Source organism: Diadema antillarum, unplaced genomic scaffold, assembly GCF_040938485.1.
Source record: "Diadema antillarum isolate AM-2024a unplaced genomic scaffold, OU_Dant_1.0 seq00000035_RagTag, whole genome shotgun sequence".
NCBI lineage: Eukaryota > Metazoa > Echinodermata > Echinoidea > Diadematoida > Diadematidae > Diadema > Diadema antillarum.
Window position 1 is genome coordinate 2,088,830 of NW_027271149.1, and position 25,478 is coordinate 2,114,307.

Genomic DNA, 25,478 nt, shown 5'->3' on the forward strand with positions numbered 1-25,478 from the left:
GATGTGGATGTGCTTGTATACAATGTATTTGTTTGTTTGTTAATTTTTGTGTATGTGCGTGTCTTTTGTCGAGTGTGTACGTGTGTGTGCGTGTGTGTGCGTGTGTGTGTGTGTGTGTGCATATATTGGTTATTTGTAGGGGCCTATTTCTTGGTGAGTGTTTGGAGGTGAGCAGGGGTAGATTATTACATAATCATGTTAAAGAGATGTCGCAAATACTTACGTGGGTTGGGTTGGGTTGGGTATAGTCCTTAGTTGATAGGACGGTAAAGTTTACTAGGGCAGTGGCGGATCCAGGAATTCCATAAAGGGGAGGCGCCTTTACAAAATTAAAGGGGGGGGGGGGGCACGTACCCCCCCCCCCATTTCTTCTTGTTATTTCTTTTGTTTTAACATAAAATAAAGAGTGCGCCCCCCTCTGGATCCCTAGGGTACGTGATGGTGTAATTGTTAGGGTATAAGAGATCAGTTTCGGTTTGTTTCGATATACTGTATTATAAAGCATATACACGTAGTGATTATTCTGTTTTGTATAACAAAATCATATATGAGGGAAGGGTTATAGGTAAAAAAAAAATTATGAGTTTTTTGTTTACTGCTTGCGGTTGTGGTGAAATGCTGTATTATCATAAATATCAATTGTGCAGTTTGTCTAATATAGCAGATATTGAACAGTGTGATCAAGTTGATCATTGCAGGAGAACTTTATTATGATTATTATTATTATTATTATTATTATTATTATTATTATCATCATCATCATCATCATCATCATTATTGTCATTAGATTTAAGCAGAATATTGTATCACTTTGCATATAATGGTTGATGCATGTGCATAACATATTTTATTGTATGCTGAAAAATGTGATTCACTAAACTTAGAACACATCTGCTTATCTTTGTTCATACACTCGTTTCGTTGTGAAAATGGTGCCGATATTGAATAAAATTCAAATAAAGAATTCCATTAAACCATTACAAAGTGTGTATGAAACATACATGGATCGCCTCTCTGACACGCGGCAAATCACCCTCCCTCTCCCCCATGTTTGAAGATTTGTCTACGCCACTGACAGTACTTGGCAAAGGAGGTACAGTACTAGGCTCGCCTAGTACCTCCTTGCTTACACGACGTACTATTGAATTGTGGCACCAAACTTGTGCGCGACTTCTGCTAGCAATTACGTAATTGCTGCTTACAGTACAATGAGTATATTTGCCCGTAGACGTAGGTACATCAAGGAGGTACTCTTTGCCTAGGTCCTCCTTGGGTACATACAGTATCACTTGTTCTATGTATGTTGCCCGATGTACTATAGAGTATGCTGTGCGTCAGTGCGACAGATCAATACTCCAGTATAGGGGGCTGGGAAAAGCCTGAAGTCTCTTTCCGAATTCAAGCCGCAAAGCTCCGCTGGGTGCGAACAATAAACATCGTAGTATACGTGTCTGGACGCTTTCTTCACCGTCTGATCTCCACTGTCATTTGTACATACAGTGTAGACCCAACGTAAGGAATAAACTTCGTGTACTGTCTGACTGTGGGCTGTTATAATAGTCACGAGTATCGAAAGAGGTACTGTTGTCCGCAGTGTACATCGAGTTTGTAGAGACCTAGACAGAAAGGTACTCCTATCTAGAGGAGTTTCCATCATATTTTGACATTCACGGATCTCCTCCGTAGGATTCCGTGAAGCCACTAGATTACTCCTCTGAACATACACCCGACGACGGCAAGATACAGACCGATCTTGCGTTCAAACCGATATACCTGTACCATATCTCCACCTCCCAACCGACACACGTGCCACATTCTTCCTGTTTGGGTGAGGTGAGTATACCATTCGTGCCCCATTCGTGTATACTGACCTATACCATAATGTATACGATTAACTTTTGCAGTGTATTTCTTTGTCGGCACTTTGCTTTGAAGAAGATGCACAATCATGTATGTCAAGCAGGTTGGCGATTTGCATATAGTTTCAAACGGTTTCAAAGAACATTTTGCTCAGTCGACAATTGCTTATGCACGCTAAAACCATATATTCTACACACAAACGAAACCCGTATACCCTAAAAAGTAAAACCCAATCACAACTCTAACCTTCTTAACCAATATTGTCGGGTTGCAGGATCAAAATAATGTCGTGTCACCTTTAGTTGAAACACTGCCTTGGGGCACACCATTACTAATATTTACAATAGTTGCAGAGGTGAACAGTGCTTTTTTGGCCTTTGGTGTGGTATATTACCGAAGCCACGAGGACAGTGTGCTGCCCATCTATTTCACAACATATACAACGCACAAATTAACTTTATTTGTAGATTGTATGCCCTGAAAGTTGACACTGTTGATATATTTTGGCCACATGCTATAAATAAATGCACATTATCCGTCAAAATTATGATGAACGGATACCGGTATCGGTTAAGAATTTAAGTTCCCCTTTCATAGTTGTCACATACTGTTGTATTAATATGTCATTGCCTCGGAAGAAGATTTATCCACAATGTATATTGGCACATGCATGTTATTCTTTTCAAATGTGTTGTAAATGACAGTTCAGTCAAAGCATTGTCTGTATCAAGACGTCAAATAGGAACCACTTTCTGAAACCGGAAATGGTACGTTTGCTAGCTAGCGTCCAAAACCGCGATGGCAGAGCAACGAGACAGTGTAATGAGCATCTGAGATAGATCCAACTGCATACACACACACACACACACACACACACACACGCACACGCTCACGCTCAAAAGCTTAGAGCGATGAAGTATCTTTAACTTTCTGTCGATTTACTGATAGTTGAATGAAGTGGTACAGGATATAAAGACAGTGAATGTACTCTGCATAAAGTGTTGCCAATACAATGTAGTGTCAATTTACAACATATTTATTTCAAGTAGGAATTGACAGGTAATTCCAGAAGCATTATACAACGCATATCAATTTAGAATTCAAGAAGACTTCGGATGTACTCAGAGCGCTATATCATGGTTTTCATATTGTTTGGAGGCCACAGAGTAAATAACTAAAGAAAAAAAGTAAAATCACTATTCATTGAGGTTACTATCCAAGTAAATGCTTCAAACTTTTCATACACAGCTAAAAACATGCGCAGAGCAAATTACACACGTAGATTGGTATTTCCATACTTTCCACACATAAAAATACACGGTCATTGTGGTAATGAAAGGAACTAAAATGTTTAAAGACCGCATTCTTATAACCATTGACATAACTTTTGACCCTGTGGTTTATTATTTGATCTAGTTTGTTTTTCTTCTTTGAACAGTATCAGAAATTAGTGTGTTGATTCCTCTACATGTACCTTATCATGCGTTGAAACCTCTTCCCCTAGATATAAGCATACCCCAGAAATTAACGCGACAGAGTCATGTTCAGAAGCAAAGAATGTGTCGTTGTGGTATAGGTGGAAGAATTTGAAATTTCCTACCAATATACATGTCGTAAATAGAGGTCAAGTCTGAATACCAGTGTTGAACAAAATAATAAAGAAAAATAATACTGGAATATACAGCATACAGCGCATCTATGTAGAAAGGATGGGTATCTATAGATATGTGTAAGATTGCATGTTATAGCCAGGAGACTAAACTTTTATGGTGTTTTGTGTGTGTGTGTGTGTGTTTTGTGTGTAATTAGAATGTAAAAAGCAGGAGCTTTTAGGTAGAATGGGCGTTTTATAAGAGTCTCTCTATTATCACTATGAATGTTTATCCTTGTTTGCGATGTGTAGTACACAAGTGTATGTCTATAAAAAAAATGATACTGGATAAGGGCGCTGCAATGTTGCAATGATGAGCACTTTCATACCTCTTGTGCTTACTCGTTAATAGTTATTTCAATTTACCAGTCTTACGTTGGATTGGTGCATTTGTATTTACCATGTTCAAATTGTTGCATACTTGAATATTGATATGTTATTCATTTGGTCTAAGGGCCCACTTTATCGTTCACCGGGTGATAGTACATTGCATACTAATGGCCAGTACTAACGAGACTCGTCTGCGCTCAGATGCATTGCCCGTGTATTGCAAATAATTTAAATAAATACATGTATATTTGTTTGTGTGTGCGGTTCAGTTAAAGTGTAGCTTGAGCTGGCACTGGCCTTGGAATCTTGGAAAAAATCTGCCGCGGAATTTAGATTATGTCACCATTATGAAACAAATAATGTACGTTACTTGGTAAGGGCGTAGAATTATCAACCTCACTTTATCGGATTTATCAATTCATAATCACTTACGCCCTGTGAAATTGCATTATTTGTGTACTTTTGGTTAAACCAGGGAGGTGGAAGCTCTCTTTCACCTCCTTAAACCCATAATGTCAGAGTGTAATTCCATCTTAGCGCTGCAGCAGCGCACACGATAGTCTGATGCAATGTGAGCTGTGATGTTGTATACTAGTGAAGCATCGCACCCATGTCCATAGTCCACAGTCATTCTGGGAATCCCCAAGATTGTTGTTGTGTAACATTTCATGGGTCAGCCGAACGGTCCTACGACTGCAGGTAGGCAGGCCATTTGTACAACATGCGTACATTGTGCACATCCATTTCAAAACCTTTCACAGATGAGCTGGTAAATCTGTCAAGGAGTGTGGACATCTTTTCCATCACTAGTATTCACTGGTGGACACCTTGAAAATGATTATGTATAGTACACTACATGTATGTAGGAATTTCAATCGCCTGAACCCCGTGAACTAAAAGTCATGGCATAAAGAAATCGGGTCTGAGCATAGCTGACGGTATTGTTGAAACAGCTCACATTAGCGTTTCCACATTTAATGAATATAATCCACATATCCACATGTAGGCATATACTGTAATGACGTTCAATATTTACGCATCTTACATAATTTTGATAAATAAGAACATGCCATTACATTCTAAAGTTATGTTCATTTTGATTTTATCTTACTATCGTTATTATCGTCAGCATTGTCTTTATCAATATCATAGCTATCATTAACAATTGTACTTTATATTCGCTGTTACACAAACAACGATGAACGTGTACGACGTGTACTTCCTATATTGTACTGTCTGCAAGTCAACAAACATTTCACATACTTTAATACTGGACACCAACATGGAACAAAGCTTCCAGTCTGAGTGAACAGCAATACACACACACGCTGCGACTATAAGCAAACTTACCATACAGACAACATCGTTGACAGCTGAAAGCAACTTAGACAATTGTTATAATGACGCGAAGGACAACAACAACAACAACAGAAACGGAATCGTAGAATGAATGCTTTGCTCTAAAAAAAAAAAGGTTGGATAAATTCTATGCATACAGGTATTGGACTTCCTCTTATTATAATTTGCAACGGAAACGACCTACATTCAATTCTCACGTGGCACCAGGACTCTATATACCTCCCCCCCCCCAAAAAAAAAAAAACAAAACAAAAAAAAAAAAAAACCGAAAGTGAAAATAAGACAGGAAGTTGAATAAGGCTTTCGAGCGAGTAGCACGAATGTTTTATTTTCGAATGTCCTGCCGTAGTGAGATAAAAAACAAAAATAATGGATTTTTTAAAACTGCCACGGGTAATGACTGTGCCACAAATCGAAAGTTCAGTTGAGTCACGTATTGACGTGATTATTGTAGATATTTGTCATGCCAAAAAGAAAAACTCCTCTTCATGTTCTGGTACACCGGAACACGACAGTCAAAGCTCCATTGAAATCAAGCAAATGATAAAAGAATAAGAAAATGACCCGTCTTCCTGAAACACTAATATCTGTCATAATTGAAGTCAAAATAGACGAGTCAATGATGTCATCACTTTACGCTCTCTCTGCTTTGCGAAGTAATATCATTGTTAAGGAGCGTTTCAATACGTGTGTTAAAAAAAATGTCAGCACATCACTGTATATCAATACAACTCCAAAATAGGGTGATGCGTGGTATGCGATTTCCCATGTCTATGTAATTTCCAGCAGGATTATATTTTTCCTTTCAGTAAAGAGTCATAATGTGTTATTTGATTCGATTCCAAGGACACTTTCACCATGTTCACTGTTCTGTTTGTTCGATTATCCTATAAGAATTGTTTAACCATTATCACTATTGTTTTTTTAACCAACTCGTCGAGGGTCGTTTCACATAATAATACATGTAACTCCTATACGCGTGTGTGACGCATTATTTTCGCTATGCGTCAATTAAGACTGAGGGTAAATGATTGCCGACAAGGGAACTCATTAGGAACTGTTACAGTGGAAATAATGACATAGATCATGATATAATATTGACTACGATATTGAGTTAAGTAGGAAATGGCAATGGTAACAGCTGCAGGAATAGCAATAAACCCGAATACTTTTTTTTTACATAACATTGATGAATATATCATTTCTTAGGTAAACTCTTCTTTGAAATGAAAATCAAAATTTCTCGATTTTCTTTTCGACTTTTCAGATCGATCTTCTTGTCGTCTCACATCAAAACTGCTGGGGATATACCCAAGATGGCTGGAGACGTGGAACTTCGCTCCTGTCCTGTTGAGTAAGTAGAGTAAATTAAGAATAAGATCCTTAAAATTCAGATGGCCACAAACCATGAATACATTTACTAGCATGCACGATATCTAACGCAACAACGTGAATAGAAAATGCTGAGTATTTTCATGAGGAGGTGTGTTCTGTTATGTAAATCGTGAAATACAGGGCGCAAGTCGGGTAATGGTCTGTATTCTGTAGGTGGTGAGTTTGTATCATTTTGACAAAATGTCGTGTTATCATCTCTTGGTGGCCAACCATAATCACGATGTGATGCTCCATGTTTCATGTACCTTTTTTTGTTCGTTTTGTATGATGCCTTAATTGTATTACTCAACACAGGCATCTGCTCCTTCCCCGCTGTATATAAGTCCTACAACGTTTAAATGGGCTGCAGTCCGAAATAATTCGAAACATTTCGAAATAAACTGAATTAAGTTTACCCCAGGCTGGTAGAAAAGGAACATCTTTGACATAATAAATATGACTTATACATTTTGTTGTCTTCTACAGTTTTGAATCTCCAAGTGTATGTATAAACGTAATTCGTTCAAGATAAAGGGCGTTACGTAACCAACATGTCATTGCGCAAATTCAGATAACAAACGAAGAACGTTAGTCATGGAATAATCGATAAGTACCATCACCTGCCCACGTGTTTACACGTCAATGCTTACAGGAGACAAGCCTCTTCTTCATTGATGCCGACATTCAGAACATGTAAGGCTGTGTTATTCAAAGTTGTGCAACAAAGTCGTACACGTTGTATTTACCATGATGAGTCATCATTAGTTGTAAGCCCTAAATTGACCAAACATTCCATTATTGTTGGCACACTGATTGCGTACGAAAGCAATGCCGTCGGGATCACACATAGCATATAGAAATGATTTCATTGTCAAAATAAAGAACCACATAAGCCAGTCAGTCATTACATCATTGCATGATCGGTCTCCTTCATAAAAATATCTTATAGGAATGAGGTGACAATATAACAGCTGTGGTTTGAATCGTTGTTATGTATGCTGAAAAATGTACTTTTCTCTCATCATTCTTTTTTTTTATCTTTCTTTTTTTTTTAAATTTCCATCCTTTCACAAAAACAATAATAATCATTGTACATAATTTTACATAACAAAAACCAAAAACAGACAAAAAAGAGGGAAGAAATAGCAGGTGCACACAAGTTTGTGCTTTTTTAAATTTCACATTTAACATATTGATTTATGCTATCCATATCACATACCAAAGAAAAGTAACGGCCAAAATGTCATGTTAAGGAGGCATGCATATTTATCCACTTCCTTTCAAATTTACTTAGTTGTCTATTTTGAAAACCAATTTGCTTCTCAGTCACATATATGATTTTTAGCTTTGACCAGAACAGTTCAAATGTTGGCAAAATACCCAATATAATATCATCTGTTTGGCTATAACTATACAGTGATTCAAAAGGGGCCTATACTGGCTTCCACCAAATACACCGAACAAGATCTCTTCTTCCTTCAATTGTAGATTTATGTCAAACTTTGTATGCCACCATTTCAAAAACTCTTCCCAAAAATCACATGCATGTTGACATTCAGCGAATATATGTTCTAGCGTTTCCTCCACTTGCTTACAAAAGGTACACAATTCAGAGTCAACAATTTTCATTTTGTGTAATCTTTTGTTCAAAAGAAGTGTTCTTGTATTAATTTTATACTGAAATGTTCTGCTCTTAGTATCAGCTAAACACACAAAGAACATTTTGTATATAAGCTTCCATGTAATATCATCTATCGCATATTTTATTACTCCAATAGATTTCCGATGTTGGAGTCTCAAAATTTTTGCCTTTCAAAATACAATAAATAATCTGCGTTGTTAGCTTCTCAAAGTCTACTTCTTTGCCCTTAAAAACACAACTGAGTTTTAAGGCTGGTATCGTTTCCCGATTGGAAAGGCATCTCAACTTCAATTCTTTTGGAATAGCAGAAACAATCGAGCACCATTTCATATACATTTGCTTTTCAACTCCCCTCCTCACCCATGTGTTGAAATCTATCAATCTGCCTTCTCTATCAAACAGATCTGAAATATACCATAAACCAGCTCTAACAAATTCTGCCAAAAACACCGTTCTACCATTTACTCTAACATATTCATTATTCCATACAATAATCTCACTTTTTTTCTGTATGTTTTGAATCTAAAAGTCGAAAATCAAAATAGACACTCAGTATATCCCTGTAAAAACTTGGGCACTGGCCCATTGTTTTACAACTCTTTTTAGACATGTTGCAATATAAGATAAAATGACCTCCAAATTTCTTCATGAAATACCTAAAGATAACTGACCACAGAGAGCTACTTTCATTCAAAATCTTGAAATCCATTTTACCTTCAATGCATTGAAAAAAGAAGGGATATGTATCATATTTAAACCACCTTGTTCATACGAACCAATAGGGTTAATTTTTTAACATATCTATTTTTCCCATTCCATACAAAATCTGTAATAACACTCTCTAATTGTTTCAGTATATGACTTGGTATGGGCAAAACGGACCCACAATAAACAAATTTTGATATAGCAAATGTTTTCACTATTTGTATTTCCCTATCAAACTCAAATTCCTTTTTCTCCAAACATTAAGTATAACTTTCACATCTACTAAACATTTCTCAAAATTTAAATCATCTGTTCCATATCGGAAGACAATAATAAGCCCAATACCCGAAAGGGTTCAGATGGCAAATTAATATCAAGAGGTTTAAGTTTACAATTTCTTTTTGATCCCAACCACATAGCATTCGTTTTGCTTTTATTAATTCTAAGACCTGAAAAAAATTCTTCATTTATATTAAACGCTTCCTTTGCGGATTCTAAATCAGCCAAAACCAAAGTGGTATCATCTGCATATTGTACTATGTTTACTGCATGCCCATCAATTTCTATACCTCTAATTTGTTTATTTTGACGTACAGCACTTGAAAGTATTTCTACACAAAGTATAAACAAGTATGGAGATATAGGGTCTCCCTGTCTTACTCCTCGACTCAGACCAAAATAACCAGAAGTATGACCATTACTACAAACACAACTGCTTATTCTTTGCAACTGATTGACAAATTGCCCTACATCGACGTAAATAAGCACTGAATCGATCAGTATTTTAGTAGTAGCCATGATAAAAAATCATGGGCGTACATACTCGAGCAGGATTCGAACCTACGACCTCCTGATCACCGTACAGGCGTCATCTCCACTAGACCACCGAGCTTTCGCCCGACAGCAAGTGGTGGTTCTAATCCTTATAGCATGCAGCGGGTACTGCTTTGTTATTCAAATTCATGAAGTTCTTCCGTCGAGATGTTTTCATTGCAACTGATTGACAAATTGCCCTACATCGACGTAAATAAGCACTGAATTGATCAGTGTTTTAGTAGTAGCCATGATAAAAAATCATGGGCGTACACTCGAGCAGGATTCGAACCTACGACCTCCTGATCACCGGACAGGCGTCTCCACTAGACCACCGAGCTTTCGCCCGACAGCAAGTGGTGGTTCTAATCCTTATAGCATGCAGCGGGTACTGCTTTGTTATTCAAATTCATGAAGTTCTTCCGTCGAGATGTTTTCATTGCAACTGATTGACAAATTGCCCTACATCGACGTAAATAAGCACTGAATTGATCAGTGTTTTAGTAGTAGCCATGATAAAAAAGATCATGGGCGTACATATATACTCGAGCAGGATTCGAACCTACGACCTCCTGATCACCGGACAGGCGTCATCTCACTAGACCACCGAGCTTTCGCCCGACAGCAAGTGGTGGTTCTAATCCTTATATGCTTATTCTTGTAGAATGTTTGAATATAACTCTGGAACTTGGGTCCAAACCCAAATTTGCCTTATACTTTCATCATAAAATCCCACTCTAAAGAATCAAAGGCTTTTTCATAATCTAGAAAAAATCATAATCCAGAGTATCCTGGTATATTATGCATTTTAGTATAAAACATAATGTCTATAATAACTCTAATGGATTCACCTATGTATCTTCCCTTGACAAAACCGGTCTGACAAACACTGATCAATTTATCTATAAACTTGCATATTCGTTTAGCAAAAACTTTAGTTACAATTTTCACATCCACATTCAACAGAGATATCGGTCTCCAATTCTTTAACTCCCTTTCATCTTTACCTTCTTTTTTAATCAGAATGAGAATTGCTTGCCTTTGTGAGGTAGACATTTCTCCTTTATCAAAACTATCTAATACCGAGTCCATAAAAATATCTTCTCAATCATTCCAAAAGGTCTGGTAGAATTCCACTGGAATACCGTCATTTCCAGGACTCTTGTTTTCAGCCAAATCATTCAATACCTCTCTACATTCTTTTTTAGATATGAGTTTTTCCAGCTCCTCTCTTTCTTCCACCGTTAAAGTGGGAAGGAACATTAGTTTTTTCTAGAAAGGCATTACATCGATTTTCAAAACCAGCCTCCAATTTTGAAGCATATAACTTCTCATAATATTGCATTTGGGCAAATAGAATATCTCTAAATTCCGTGACTAACTTGCCACCCACTTTCGATTTATAACACAACTTTCTTGATTATTTCTCTTTTCCAGACCTAAAAAAGAATCATTACTTTTTTCACCTTTCTCATACCATCGGCTCCTTGACCTAACCATGAGCCCAGCAACTCTTTTATTATCTATTTCCATCAACTCCTCCTTTATTTTTTCTATTTCAACAATAACATCTTCCTCTCCCTTGATTGCAAGCTTATTTTCAAATACATTCAATTTACTTCTTAACTGTTGCTCAATATCAGTTATTTGCTTCTGTACTATTCTAGAATACTCCACATTGAAACATCTTATCTTATACTTAATCCAGTCCCATTTAGTTCTTGGTTCCAAAAAGGAATACTCCTTTTCCAGGGATGAATACTTTCTCTCATAACCCTAACATATTCCTCATCTTGGAGTAGTGAGGCGTTTAACTTCCAATATCCTTTCCCTCGCTTATTCTTATTCGTAAGTATTTCCAGACACACAGCTGAATGGTCTGTCCGTAAGGCTCTAACAATATTCACCCTTTTAATCTGATGTTTTAAGTCCTTATTTACTAAAAAAATAATCAAGCCGGCACTGAACAAGAGGGGAGTTTTGTCTCCAAGTAAATTGTCTTTTGTTACCATTCATACTACGCCAAATATCAATCAATTCAAAAGGAACCATAATGTCTCTAATCTTTTGCACAACTTTTTTCTTAAACAACGGTAGAATAATCACCCAAGCATATTTGCAATTGTTTTACTAATTTTTCTAGATCAAGTGTACAAGCTATTGTACTTCACCGGCCTATTAGTTGTACCCATCGATTTGTTTCTTTGATACACGATGGTAGAAAAAAATCCTTCCGCCTTCAAACGACTTGTTTCAGAGATGCATGTCCAGTGGCGGATCCTTTTATAAAAACAAAAGAAACCAAAAAAAAAATCGAATTTCGAAAAAAAAATTGTTACAGTGATACGTGTCGAGCCGTTGAAAAGGAAGTAGAATAAAAGCAGAGAACAATGTATAAACTGAAAGTTTCTTGACTCCTTGTAGGCCTAATTCAAACCGCTTTACCTGCTCATTTTAGAAAAAGCTAACAATAATAACGAATAAGATATCCATGTGTATATGAAAAAGATCCGTTTCTGCTTTCTTCGTTCTTTAAAGTCCATCCGGGTTGTCAGCTCTCGAGCTTCACAAACTCGCTGAATTGATGGGCCCTGATGATTTCAAGAAAGTTGGGCTGGGCCTCGGAATGGAAGACGCAGCCTTGCGCCGATATGTGAGTGACCGGGGAAATTATCTCGAGGCGTCTTACTTCATGTTGACCGACTGGTTGAAGACGGTACCCGAAGCGCAGTCCAGAGATATACTGGTCATCACTCTTCAGAAGTGTCGATTGGTTCAACTGGCTGACAAAGTTCGGAAAGGTGAGACCTAATATAGCGTATTTTACATGCCACAAGATATTTTAGTTGACTTGAATGAATAGAGAAAAAAACAACAACAACAAGAAAACAGTATGTCGAAGCTTCATTAAAATTGGAATGAGGTACTCAAGACAAGGAATTTTAAAATTTGTCACAGTATGCAGTGGGATGTCAGTCACAACAACCTAATATAGATTGGATTACGTCATGATCTTATCACGTCATAACTCTCCCAGTTGTTTTTACACAAAATATTGTTTTCGGTCGATTTGTTTGTAGTTTAGTAACTGTAACATCTTCTCCTATGTAAGCCAGCATTGCTCAATATTCGTATCGCATATAATATCTAATACGACAGATAATGAAGTGGTGTCATTGAAAAAACAAAGAATAGGAGGAAGGTAGTCCATTCATACATCATCACCTCATTTGCATATGTAAACTACTTCTACGTCTCTATTTCGTAGAGGTTTCTCAAAATTTAAAATCCCATAAATTCCCCTTTTTCATGTCTTTTACTCTATCAATCAAAGGTAACTACAGTGAGGGGCGGAATTGCCATTTTAGAATGACTAGATTTTTCATGTACATTTTTTTTTATTTTTTTGTTTGGCCCTTTTTTTTTTAGCAGTAACAAGAAGTTTTATAAACTGTAGAGTTATAGTAATTCCAAGTGGATGGCACAGCACAAATTTGTACATCTAATTTCGTTCCCCGCGTATGAAGTATATACAAAGCTTATAGACATTCAAACACAGAACTCTATGAGTAACGTGAATAAATGAACAAGGTGTTTTGAGGTAGTTAGGACTACTATTGTTATTTTCACTGGGAATTCTGTCACGGCGTTGCAGTGGTTCTCGCAGGGATGTGAGAAGGCGACTTTTCGACATCCCTGCTTTTGATTTGATTTGATTTACAGTTTGCTTGAGTATACTCTGTGAGTACACATGTACAGAGTATGTTTGCGACAGTCGTGTATTTCACAACGGGGTGTGTGTGTGTGTGTGTGTGTGTGGGGGGGGGGGGGGTGATCAAATTATTCGAAAATCAACTGGCTTCCCTGACATCTATTTCTTCAATACGTCATGCAGTAAAATTGCTGGCTAAAGACAGCATGAAGTGTCTTTCACATTCTTATTTGTACCGATAAGTATCACGTGTAAATGTTGTTTATACGAGTACCAAGTATGTGTAATAAACATCACTGCGTACGAAGAAAAAGTGTATATTAGTTCTGACATTTTTTCCTTCAATTCTTTCAAACAGGCCTTGTGGATCAGAAGTTTCCACCCCTAACGGATAAACAGGTGGCCGAGTGCAGAAGAGATCTCGAGGAATTTTACCTGTCCCAACTATGCAAGATGAAAATCGATCCTCTTGGTATCGATTCATACGTTGAGTTCGAGCATATGTTCACCAATCTGTGCCTACTCGAAAAGCAGAGAGGGTCCAATCGGAAGAAGCCTCTGGACTACGAAAAACTTCTGACAACGAAGGTCAAGGGTCAGTTACCGAAACGTTTACTGGTGGAAGGCGAGGGAGGCTCGGGAAAGACGACACTATGCGCGAAGATAGCCTGGGACTGGTCCAAAGGAGCTCTCTTTCAAGAGTTCGACATGGTTGTTGTTGTTCCTCTTCGAGACGTGGAGCAGGATGAGAGCATCGGAGATATCACCAGGAGGTACCTCTCTGAAAGCAGCACAGTACACCCAAGGCAGATAGACGAGTACATCCTCGCCAATCCTGCAAAGGTGTTTGTTGTTTTTGACGGCTTGGACGAATTCGACGGGGACCTGTCAAACTCGAGCAAGAGAACCATCGTCCAGATACTGCGCTCTGACCGATTCAAGAAGGGCACAGTACTCGTGACAACACGACCGTGGAAAGCGGATCAAATCCGATGGAATCAAGATCTTAGAGACGCATATGCATTTATCGGAGTCGAGGGTTTCAGCAGAGAAAACGTGTCAACGTACATTAGGAAGTTCTTTGCGGAAGATCTTGCTACTGCTGATAGTTTGATTCAGTTTATCGACGAAAGTGACGTTATTACAGAAAATATGGCCCCGTTTCCCATATATTCAGCAATGCTGTGTCTGATGTGGCAAGACGGAAGTGGTGAAAAACGAGAAATGATTCGCAAACTGCAAACGTTCTCGCAGCTGTTCAAGGAAATGTTTTTGTTCCTGCAGGACCATTATATCTCAAAACACTGTAAAAACCTCACCGATCCTTTGGTAAATGAACAATTCCAGGTCGTAGACGAATGTATGATAGAGATCAGCAAAGTGGCCTTTGCTGGGCTTCTCGAAAATAAACTTGCTTTCTCGCCTGCTGCTTTCAGTGAATGTGAAGAGGCGATAGAATTAGGTTGCAAGGTTGGTGTTCTGACTCAGGAAAGAGGAATCGCAACCCGGCGAGAGAGGTACGACAGGAGGAAGTTACCCATGGTGTCAAAGGTCATGTTCCCTCACAAACTCTTCCAGGAGTACCTGGCGGGAATGCATCTGGCATCACTGTATGACACAGACCCTACAGAATATGCCAGGCTTCTTGACCTGGTCATTCTTCCCAAGGCACGGGAGTTCCATTTCATGCTGTACTTCTCCACGTCCCAAGATCAAACGGTGGGCTTGGATATTCTCACGCGCATGTGCAGCAATGGTGGGCAGCACCTCGGAATCAGGAAGGCTGGCGATCAGATCAAGCATTTCATCGTCGACACCGCCTTCGAATGCAACGACCAATCGGCAGCGGGTGTTGTTCACGAGAAAATCCTGATGGGTTGTAAGGAGCTGCAGATATGTCAGGGTATGTCTGCGCATACAGCTCTGGCATACCTGTTCATCATGGAGAACCACTACTTGGTATGTCAGCAAGGGACTGTAAATCCTAAAGACGTTTGAAATTAAGAAAAATATATGAAACGTTGACTCATAAAACCAACCAGATATGTAACGTGATGATATATAGCCAATGTCCTCTAAAAGTGGCTGCTCGATTTTGTTGATAAATATTGAAAATCATTTTTAAGAGCGAATCTTCTATGAGAGCCAATTCAGTAGTTCCCTCTGGAACGTGATGCAATATTCTCCTGTTTGCAAAGTAGTAATCTTAAGTCACACGTACACCTGTAGATCTGCACATGTATACATCTTCCCATCTGTGTCGTGCTTGATGCATGGAAATCTAAGCAAGGTCATTTCCATCCAATGTCTCGATCCAGGAGAAACTCGAGCTGAAGAAGTCCTGTGGACGGACAGTTTCCCGGGAGCTTGCCGAAGAAATATGTTCCACCACGTCGCTCAATTATGTCAAGATAGGGGAGTATGTCCCTCTATCATTCCACCCAGACTTCTACAGTATCCTAGCGCTTGACGCTCCTTCGTCGAAGGTAAGAGATATGTTTGCTTTGTAGTTTTGTATAAATGGTTCCTTTACTTTATTTGCCGGGCTTTCGAAACGATTCATTTCCAACAAGCAATCAGGTTGTACGTTATGATCCCACAGCTGTGGATGTTGTAAGTAAGCTGTAGATGTTGTAAGTAACCTGTAAAATTTGTAATTTGCAAGTTATATTGTTTTGTACCTGTCATGACTTGAAATTGAATATACCAAAAGAAAGCAAACTCTAGTTGATTTAAAGAACACAAAAACTGTATGTTTATAATCCTTTGAAAAATGGTCAAAAGAGTGCTCCCATCACGTTTTTATACTCTCTTCGTTTAAAATGTGCGTGTGAAATAAAAAAATAAGGTTACACGAATCGTTTGTTGATTCAACCAGTGCGAACCCATAAGCAATGAAGATTTTGTCTTTGTTTTTGTTTATCTGTTTTTATTTACTTTTGATGAAAACTATGACTCTATTGGTCGACATACAATGTAAACATGGTAACCCTCCATACTCTTCAAATTTTACCATTACGTAGAGAGATTAAGATTATTCCAGTTATCAAAACTGGTGTCTTCAAGACGAACTTGTTCGCGACGCTCTTTTTTGATCAGTGACTGAAGTCAATATTGCGCAACATTGTCAAAATAACGGTCTTAATTTGGAACAAAGGTGGCATTTCCATCTTCTGATTACAGGTGCATACGTTTGAACTACGTGGGATGTTTCTCCACGATCAAGAACTGCCCTCCAAGCATCTGGCTACGTATTTATGTACAGCGCCTTCTCTGAGAAATGTGACCCTTTGCAAGACACAACTTCACGACGCTTTCTTTGCCGCGTGTGTGTCGCGCGTGTGGAATTGCAAGGTATGTGCATTTTCCTCATTTGCGTATCAGGGGCGGATCCAGGGAGGACCGCAACCGGCGCACGCCCCCCCCCCCCTTTATTTTTTGTTGAAACAAAAGAAATAAAAAGAAAAAATGGGGGGAGGGGTGCGTGCGCTCCCCTTTAATTTTGTAAACACGCCCCCTCTTTACGGAATTCCTGGATCCGCCCCTGCGTATAGTGTGCAAATGCCATTATAGCACCACATTACACCCCTTATCATAATGACGTCATACCATGGAGGTAGATTCTTTTCTACCTCCATGGTCATACAGAGGATGTGCTAATAACATTTGCGATATAAACTTTGCTTCATCTCCAGAAATCGAATTATGCTGTTTTGTGTGTTTGTTTGTTTGTTTTTCACGACGGGCAAGATTTTTATCGTTAATAAAGTTAATAAATACAATCATTCATATTCAGGATTTACAAATGTCAAACGTCAAGAATAGTATGTCGCCATGAAAAGGGCCATATTATGAAATCAAATTCGTCTCGTTTTGTCAAAATTGATATAACTTTACAGATCGAGAACATAGTGATACGATGGCTCGACCTCAGTGACCGGGAGTCCGCCTCACGGAACATAGCCCTCTTCCTTCTCTTCCTGCGAGCTCTCTCCCACGTGTTCCTTCGCGACACGGAGTTGCATGATTCCTTCTACTCAACGATGCGGTCTAATGCTCCCTCCTGCAAGGTAATTCACGCCAGCGATGGTATGGTCGCTGCCTGTGATCTGTCCAAAGTGAGGCTCCGTAATAGATGGAAACGGGATAAAGAAATGGAACGGTGGGCCGTATATTTTGATGAAACAATAGGAATTCGCGCCGTGTATTGATAGCCAAGGATACGTGATTTCATGTGTTGCTCAGAATTAAAAAGGCTTACTTTATTAGCGTGTGATGGGTCGTTACTAGCGACATGCATTATCCATCCAGTATACATGAATTTGGTTGCATTACGGGTTACGGATATTTCTTGATGAACAAAATGGATATGACTTTATTTTTGTGGAAGTAGTTTTATATCAACCCACCAATATTCGCATTGTTAAAATGTTGAATAGATCAGTTTGTAAAAAAAAAGTCGGTAACATCAGCCAAAGATATGACTTAGTCCAGTTAAAACTACGCCAAGTTTGTTTTCAAAGTCGCATATAATGACGAGAACAAAGGCGGTGTTGTCACATGGCCGCCATGATTGGTAGGGTTAAAGTGTTACTTCTGTTTCATGTTCTCAGAATGAAATCGGCCGCTATACTCTCACATTTTACACAAACATATGCGTGCTCACGATTGACGTATTTTACGTGTGAATAAAGTATCTCATAAAGGCGTTCCCCTTTATCAAATCGCCGTCAGATCAAGTCGATGACGGCGTCGTGGATCAGATTACGTGATCGCGAGTCGGCGTCGGAGGACCTGGCATGGTGCATCGCTCGGCTGCCCTATCTGGAAGACGTGACGTTTTGTCACCTACAGCCCCACGACGCCTTCTACTCGATCACGGTTTCGAACGTCGCGGCATGGCAGGTTAGCTGAGCAGTAAATGTTCCTATTGATCATATCGATATCATAACTAATCGATCACGAAGCATTGATCTCGTCGAATAAAATACATTTTATACGTGTTTTTATTTTTTGAGTATGTGTTGAGTTTGACAGGGTGTATGCTCACCTCGACCTTTGTGCAAAAATTCTTTATTGGTAATCCAATTTCAAATGCGGCTAACTACATGCCTCTCGGTATAAAAATGCCTCTTTGCAGATACAGTCGATTTAAGTAGAATGCTGTTTTTCCATTAATCAGCGTTGATTTATATATATATATATATATATATATATATATATATTTGAATGAAGAAACCAACTGGTGATGCATTTTTGGCCAATAAAGCATGAGTTTATTCGACTCAAATTTTCGGCGTCCTACGCCTTCTTCAGGAGTCTTGAAGGCTTAGGACGCCGAAAAATATGAGTCGAATAAACTCATGCTTTATTGGCCAAAATGCATTACCAGTTTGTTTCTTCATTTCGTGGAGCCAAGAAGTGAAATCTCAACATATATATATATTTATATAGGTGTGACGGAGGAATGACTGCTCGCAGACGTTGCAGTATGTTCACTAATAGCCTTTTATTCTCTCGAGCTTTCGACCGAGTTACCGGTCTTTTTCAAGGGCTTTGGACGTAACTCGGTCGAAAGCTCGGGAGAATAAAAGGCTATTAGTGAACATACTGCAACGTCTGCGAGCAGTCATTCCTCCGTGACACCTAAACAAACAGACAATGCATTATATATGTATATATATATATATATATATATATATATATATATACGTTAGAGATTTTATTTTGGTGTGTATAGTGAATAGGTGTCTCATTCGAAACGAAGATTCATCATGTTTCTTTCAACTTGTGTATACTTTGTAGTCTGTATCCATGTGCTTCCGTCCAAAAACAGATACCGGAGAAATCTGTTTGAGGACGGAAATGTACCTTACTTGCCTTGGATACATGTAAATATTTGATCGAGATAAAGCACGCAGTTTGATAAACTGCACCTGTTTACTTGTTATTAAAGTGTTAATTGCGCAATTTGCGCAGTGTGAATCTTCAGTTAAATCCCTTTTCAATTTCTGTTGATCGGGTATATCAAAACTGGAGTAATGCAGTAATTCGACACGTTGGACATAAAATTTATATTCTCCGAAAGTCAAATGAAAGATAAGCTCAAGTTCAGCGCGATACAATAGTACTATGTTCATAAAGACTTTTTTCCTCGATCTTGTCCAGTCATCTCGAATTATTTATGTGACACAGTATATCAGCGTCCTTATCTATCAAAGTTTACGGGGATTCTTGCTCTTAAGACACTCCACCTCGAAATATTTTGACAGACGAAAGGTCATCGAACTTAGTATACTACTGTTTCACCCATTTACGTCACGTGCGAAGAAATGATAGTAGTGATGGCGGAGAACTGAATGGCAGGATTTGCATATCTTATTCTGGTTCGTTTTTGCAGTGATTGAAGGCATCTTTTGAAGCAACAGGGCTGTAGCCATCTCTATTAACCCTAACTAGGCCGGGGGGGGGGGGGGGGGGGGGGGGCGAGGCCCCCCCCCCTTGACGCATAAATATGTACAATGTACGTGCATGTCAGACCCAAAATTGCTCAAAAACGTGAATTCGTGTATACTGCAAACTGTGCTTACAGGCAAATTTTATAAAAGCATGATTATTTTGGTGTTTTATTGATTAAAATCAATGAATAACATTCTTGGTCGGAGCGATGTCGCGGACAAATTTCATCGAAAAAACAATGAAAAACATAAAGTCAAAAAAACAAAGGAATACATAAGAAATTTAAAAAAACAATAAAATACTTAAGAATTTTTTCTGATATCACAATTTTTTTATTACATTTGCTAATGACGCTCAAAAGAATATTTACACAAACAATGTGCCTGTTTTGAGCTTTATTTTGTGATTTATACCAAATAGTCTGATTTCATGTATCATTATGCATAAATTAGCATAATTTAGCATAAATGATAATTTTTTGAAAAATTAACTTCAAGGTATTTTAGATTACATCATAGGCAATGTGTGTGCCAATTTTCGTCGCGATCGCGCGGTCGACGGCCGAGATCTGGAGGGGGGCCTGGGAGGCCCCCCGGCCCTATCAACTACCTAAATAGCCCGGCCTAGTTAGGGTTAATTTTGAAGCTAAAAGATGTTAATATTTCTCTAAATTTTCGAAAAATCCGAGGTTTGAGTAGAAAGGTAAAAATCGCATTCTCCAAAAACAGTATTGTGCAACATTTGACAGAGAGATCTCCACTTTGCATTCAAATATTACGACATAAATAAAGCGTGATGAGAGAAACAAGTTATGCGGAGGCATGTTGGTTGGGCAAGACAATATTCGAAAGTCCCCTTGCATCAGATGTCATATATGGAATTGTATTTCTACTTTGCCTAGGTGCAATCACTCACACTGAGGTACATGGCAATGCCTCTGAGGTATCTGTTGATGTTCCTCTCGTTGCCGCGCCTCAAGGCTCTCACCCTGATCCATGTCAACGCTGAGCCAGCTCAGGATTCGATAGAGCAGGTTTGTACAACTCAGCTAAGTGGGATGTCAGAATGTTTGTTTGTCCTTCGTCCAGTCCTGCCATGATACAACGTAATGATTCGGCTTAATAATGCGGTGTAACCATCACTATAATACAGTGATGATCGAAATGCAAAATGTATCCAGGGAGGTGTCGCCTCCCTGATGTATCTATACATTTTGTTTTAATGTCTATAGTGCTCACACATCTACATATGTGTATAGAAATTCGAAATGTCCTTTATTACGACCAGCAAATATGTTAAGTGTAAATTGCGTGTTTGGACCCTGACGTAGGCCCTTTCGAAAAGCAGTGCTGTTAAACACTGAAGAGGATACCCTGGGTAGATATGACCGTGATATTCATATAAAAATTTACGTTAGATTACTCGCCTTTCAGAAGCAATATAATGGTTTTAAATAATTCAGATGCTTCCTTGTTTTGAGACAAGAATTTTGAAAAGGAACATTCTCCCCATATGTTTACACGGCTTGTTTCCACAGGGACTCGATGCCGATAGCACCACCAATGCAGAGGTGGATCTGATTGTTGACGACTGGACACTGGCGAGGTGGCACGAAACCGGACTGATGAGGGCGCTTCAGAAGGTGCGTAGAGTCACCCTCCGAATCTTCGAGGTCGTCAGGCCAAACACACTACTTCAATTGCTGTTGCCTGATATCGGCGAACTCGTGATCGAGCCCCACGACCGTGTTTCACTGCTGCGGTCGTCGACAGGTGCGGCGATGATCTGCGAAGTTCTTCGTGACCAGTTTCCCGGTCTTCGTGAATTGACGATCAGGAGGGTTACGTTTGGAAATAATCAAGCAGAAGAAGCACTTCAGTCCCTGATGAATCACCCAACTCTCGAGCGTGTCAGGTATCCATTTGTAGAACCGCCACTCTTCTTCATTCTGTAGGAGGCTTACCAAAAATTTTAATACCTCATTCACATGATGATTAGATAATAATTATAATCATATGTCTCCCTGATTTGGAATTACTTTTGCTCATTGAGAGGCATTACTATCACATTCCTTATTATCGAAATATGGAGCCTCCGAAATATCCCTTGTAGATATGCTGGCTGCGCTGCTTATGACGTATTTCTCCGTAATCTTTCAAATTTAGAATATGACAGGAAATTAAGTCTACACTCACTGCCTTTTAATTTTTGACGTATTTTGGCTTTGCATAACGCCGTTTCAAAACAAACATCTTCTACACGGACAGTTTTGTCAGACGGACCCTTGCTCTGTATAGGCCTTCTTCGATGAAGGATTTTTAAAAAAATGGATAAACGATAGGATTATTTAATGAAGTAAGTATCGGAATAACGAACTTGTTTCCAGCGCATTAATTTTGCACAAAATGGCGATGACAATGGCAACAAAGGATCACGTAATTGGAGAAAAAATGGGATGTAGTTCTATGTTCTTTGGATAATTTTTGATCTTGTGTGAAGTTTCCCATTAATTTTTTTCCTGCTTTGAAATTATTTCACTTTTTAGATTGCAAGTCACAAGAAATCTTACAAGAGCTTTAGCCCAAAGGACATAATATATTCATTATAGGTACTCTGTCTCTTTGGTTTGTTGCGAGTTGAAAAGTAACTTGAGCGTCCGCGAAAATGGGCAGATTGCAGCGGAAAATGACAATGGGGTATGCATGTGAGCATGTATTATACCATAAGCATAAACTCTATATGACTATTTTCATCCCAGTAATTGTAATATTAACTTAGCAAACAACACAAATCTTAAAAATGCTTTAGCCTCCATCTTGAGAAGGCGCACCTAATACCTCATAATGTGACAGAGGAAGGAGTGGAATACAACATAGGTTACGTTCTACTACGGTATTTTTAGCATTATGAAATTCATCACACGATATGTGATGTAAGTGTCATTTGTTTATCATTTTGAGTGAAACAGAGAGAAAACAGGAGAGATGTATTTTTGAGTGAGTTTTTTACACCCTCAACTCATCGACAGATGACGTAAGGGTCACGGTATTAAACTGCGTACATTTGTATTCCTACTTTCAGCATGATCGAGTGTTGCACGAACGACGAAATGGACTGTCATGCTGCTGAATACTTCAGTCGAGGTTTCATGATCGAGCACGGGCCTGTGAGTTCAGACATGTATTTGTTTATACCATCTTCCGACTGCCCTGGCCAACTTGTGTGACATTTTATTATCATTATTATTTTTTTGCACAATCGGTTTGACATCGATATTAATGATTGATTAATTGATCAAAATCATTATACTTCAATAAATGTCAGTTCAAAAATATAGTGCATGGTGTAGCTTTATATTGTATAGTAACATTAAACTCAAGTTATCATATTGCAGAGCGTGGTCCGACAGGGAAACTTCATTAACAACGATAAAAGTTTGAGAAATAATTTGTTACTGCATTTGGCACAGAGAGGGTCATGAGTCAATCCTCGAGGTCAGTAGTCGAAATCAATAAACTTCCTAAAAACTTTGATTGGAGGTCATGTCCCTATGACAGAAAAAAGACCACTTTCGATATCCTTGTCGACCAAATGCTGCAATCATTCATATTGCTTTAGTGAAGAAGACTCCACAAAATAGTGTGTGTGTTTCTAAAATCCCATCAAGCACATTTGTAGTTTTGTATCGTGTCGCCATGTGATTTCACCAGTCTGTGACCACCAATCACTAATACGTTATCTATACATTTCAGGACAATCCGGAACTAGCTTCGTCGATGGAAGATGAATGATATCAGATCACAGAGACAGAACGGAAACAACATCGAAACCAATGAGAGCGTTTGAAGTGATATACATGTACATTTGTATGTAAGAGTGCTGTCATAGCGATCTCCATAATATCAATGCAGTTTTGTCAAACAGTTCGCCTGACACATCATTTTCATATCAAATGTCTGTCTCTTCAAAGGGATGGTACGTACCTTTGGTTGAGATGGGGCTTCAGGTCCTTAACTTTTCTTTTGTAAGAAGGGAGAAACCACACCTGTGAAATATGAAAAGAGCGTGCAATTCAAAGAGGACTTCCGTTTATTTGATCGAAATCGATTTTGAAATGACTGAGATATCCAAGCACAAAGTGGTCCTAATAAAAGGTTAGACCCAACTTTTATTAAAACCACTTGGTTTTACTTTGTTTTTTTATATCGATGCTTATCCATTTCAAAGCCGATGTTCATCCAATAAGCGTTGATTTCCTTTCAGAACTGAATGCTTTTTCATATTTCATAAGTAATGTCTCATTATCTCATATATACACACACACACACGCACACACGCGAAATCGGAAACCCCATCTCAACCAAAACTAGTGTTCTTCCACATTAAACCTGAGGCTTTCCTACCGCTTTTATGATATAACTCTATTCTGAGTTGCCTCCATAAGGTTTCTTAAATTTCACATTGGTTCTTAGGATTCCTCACGTCTTCCAATCGCTTATTGTTATCTCATATTCTCGCGCAACAAGTACATATGTAAATGTCGATTAATAATATTTATTTATGAATTGACCTATGTGGAATTCAGTAGACATAGAAAACCTAACATGGGAGTTTGGCTTGAATGTACATAATACATTATGATTCACGTCAGTTTATTCAGTTGCGTGAAATATTTAAGTCTGCTGGTAGCGGACTGTACATTTATTATTACTATTTATGTTTTTCCCTTTACTATTCGGTCGGATTTTTATTTGTTACATTCAAACGCTTGGGATCTATTTTCTACCCCAATGTCTCATCTCCAAATGGACGTCTTCTACATTATAAAAGATTTTTAATTTTACGAGGTAAAGCAAAACTTGTGTGACTTGCAAAATACACACCAAGCAGCTCCACAAAGATTTCACGGCATGCTTTTTCCTAATTTGAGCAGACGGCGCGTTACTCGGTAGATTACATCCCAGCCTGACCATGCCCTCAAAATGCCTAATCCACAGCACATTGGACACACGTTTCATTCATGTTACCATTTTACTAAGTCTGAAATGATCTCTGAGATCACGTTGTTAGGAGGATCTCGTGTGCGGAGGTCCACTTGTTTAAATAATTATGACGCACATTAGTTGAATGTGTCATTATTGAATGCATCATTCAATGCATCACATATTGAATGCATCATTATTAAGTTTTACCATTATTGGTATCTTGCTGTATCTGTCGGCAAGATCGCGTGTTTGATGTGTACTTTCGCTGCACCATTATGGGAACGTGCTGAATTGCATATGCGATGAACTATTCCACCGAATGAGACAATCCACGGCATTACCTTGTAGTCCGTACTTCAAGGGAACATTACATTTTAACCTGCCTCTGCTATTTATTATACATGAAAATACAACATTTTGTGTACCTCATTATCAAACCTCAGCTGTCTTGTGCATGGAAATATCAGAAGTAGGCTACGTATACGATAAGGGTTGAACTAGTACCGAGAACTTTTGCCCTCATCTCCCTGTGCCCACCTGTGCCGTTCTTTACCCCGATGCCGATTGAATGTCAGTATTTCGATTATT

At 38.6% G+C, this 25,478-nt stretch overlaps 1 protein-coding gene and 1 long non-coding RNA gene across 2 annotated transcripts; both read left to right on the forward strand.

Annotated features, from left to right (window-relative positions):
• Positions 1-1,392: 1,392 nt before the first annotated feature.
• On the forward strand, positions 1,393-21,592 carry LOC139725379 (uncharacterized; the record flags this gene model as incomplete). Its single annotated transcript, XM_071636463.1, has 10 exons — positions 1,393-1,833; positions 6,468-6,554; positions 12,273-12,535; positions 13,805-15,405; positions 15,765-15,932; positions 16,630-16,800; positions 17,346-17,564; positions 18,181-18,351; positions 20,807-20,938; positions 21,443-21,592. Coding segments are annotated over exons 2-10 (2,913 nt in total), but the record flags the coding sequence as incomplete, so codon positions are not given.
• A 91-nt stretch (positions 21,593-21,683) lies between these two features.
• LOC139725344 (uncharacterized) lies at positions 21,684-25,178 on the forward strand. Its single transcript, XR_011710541.1, has 3 exons — positions 21,684-21,819; positions 22,987-23,071; positions 23,658-25,178. It is a non-coding gene; the product is annotated as an uncharacterized lncRNA (long non-coding RNA).
• The last annotated feature ends 300 nt before the right edge of the window (positions 25,179-25,478 follow it).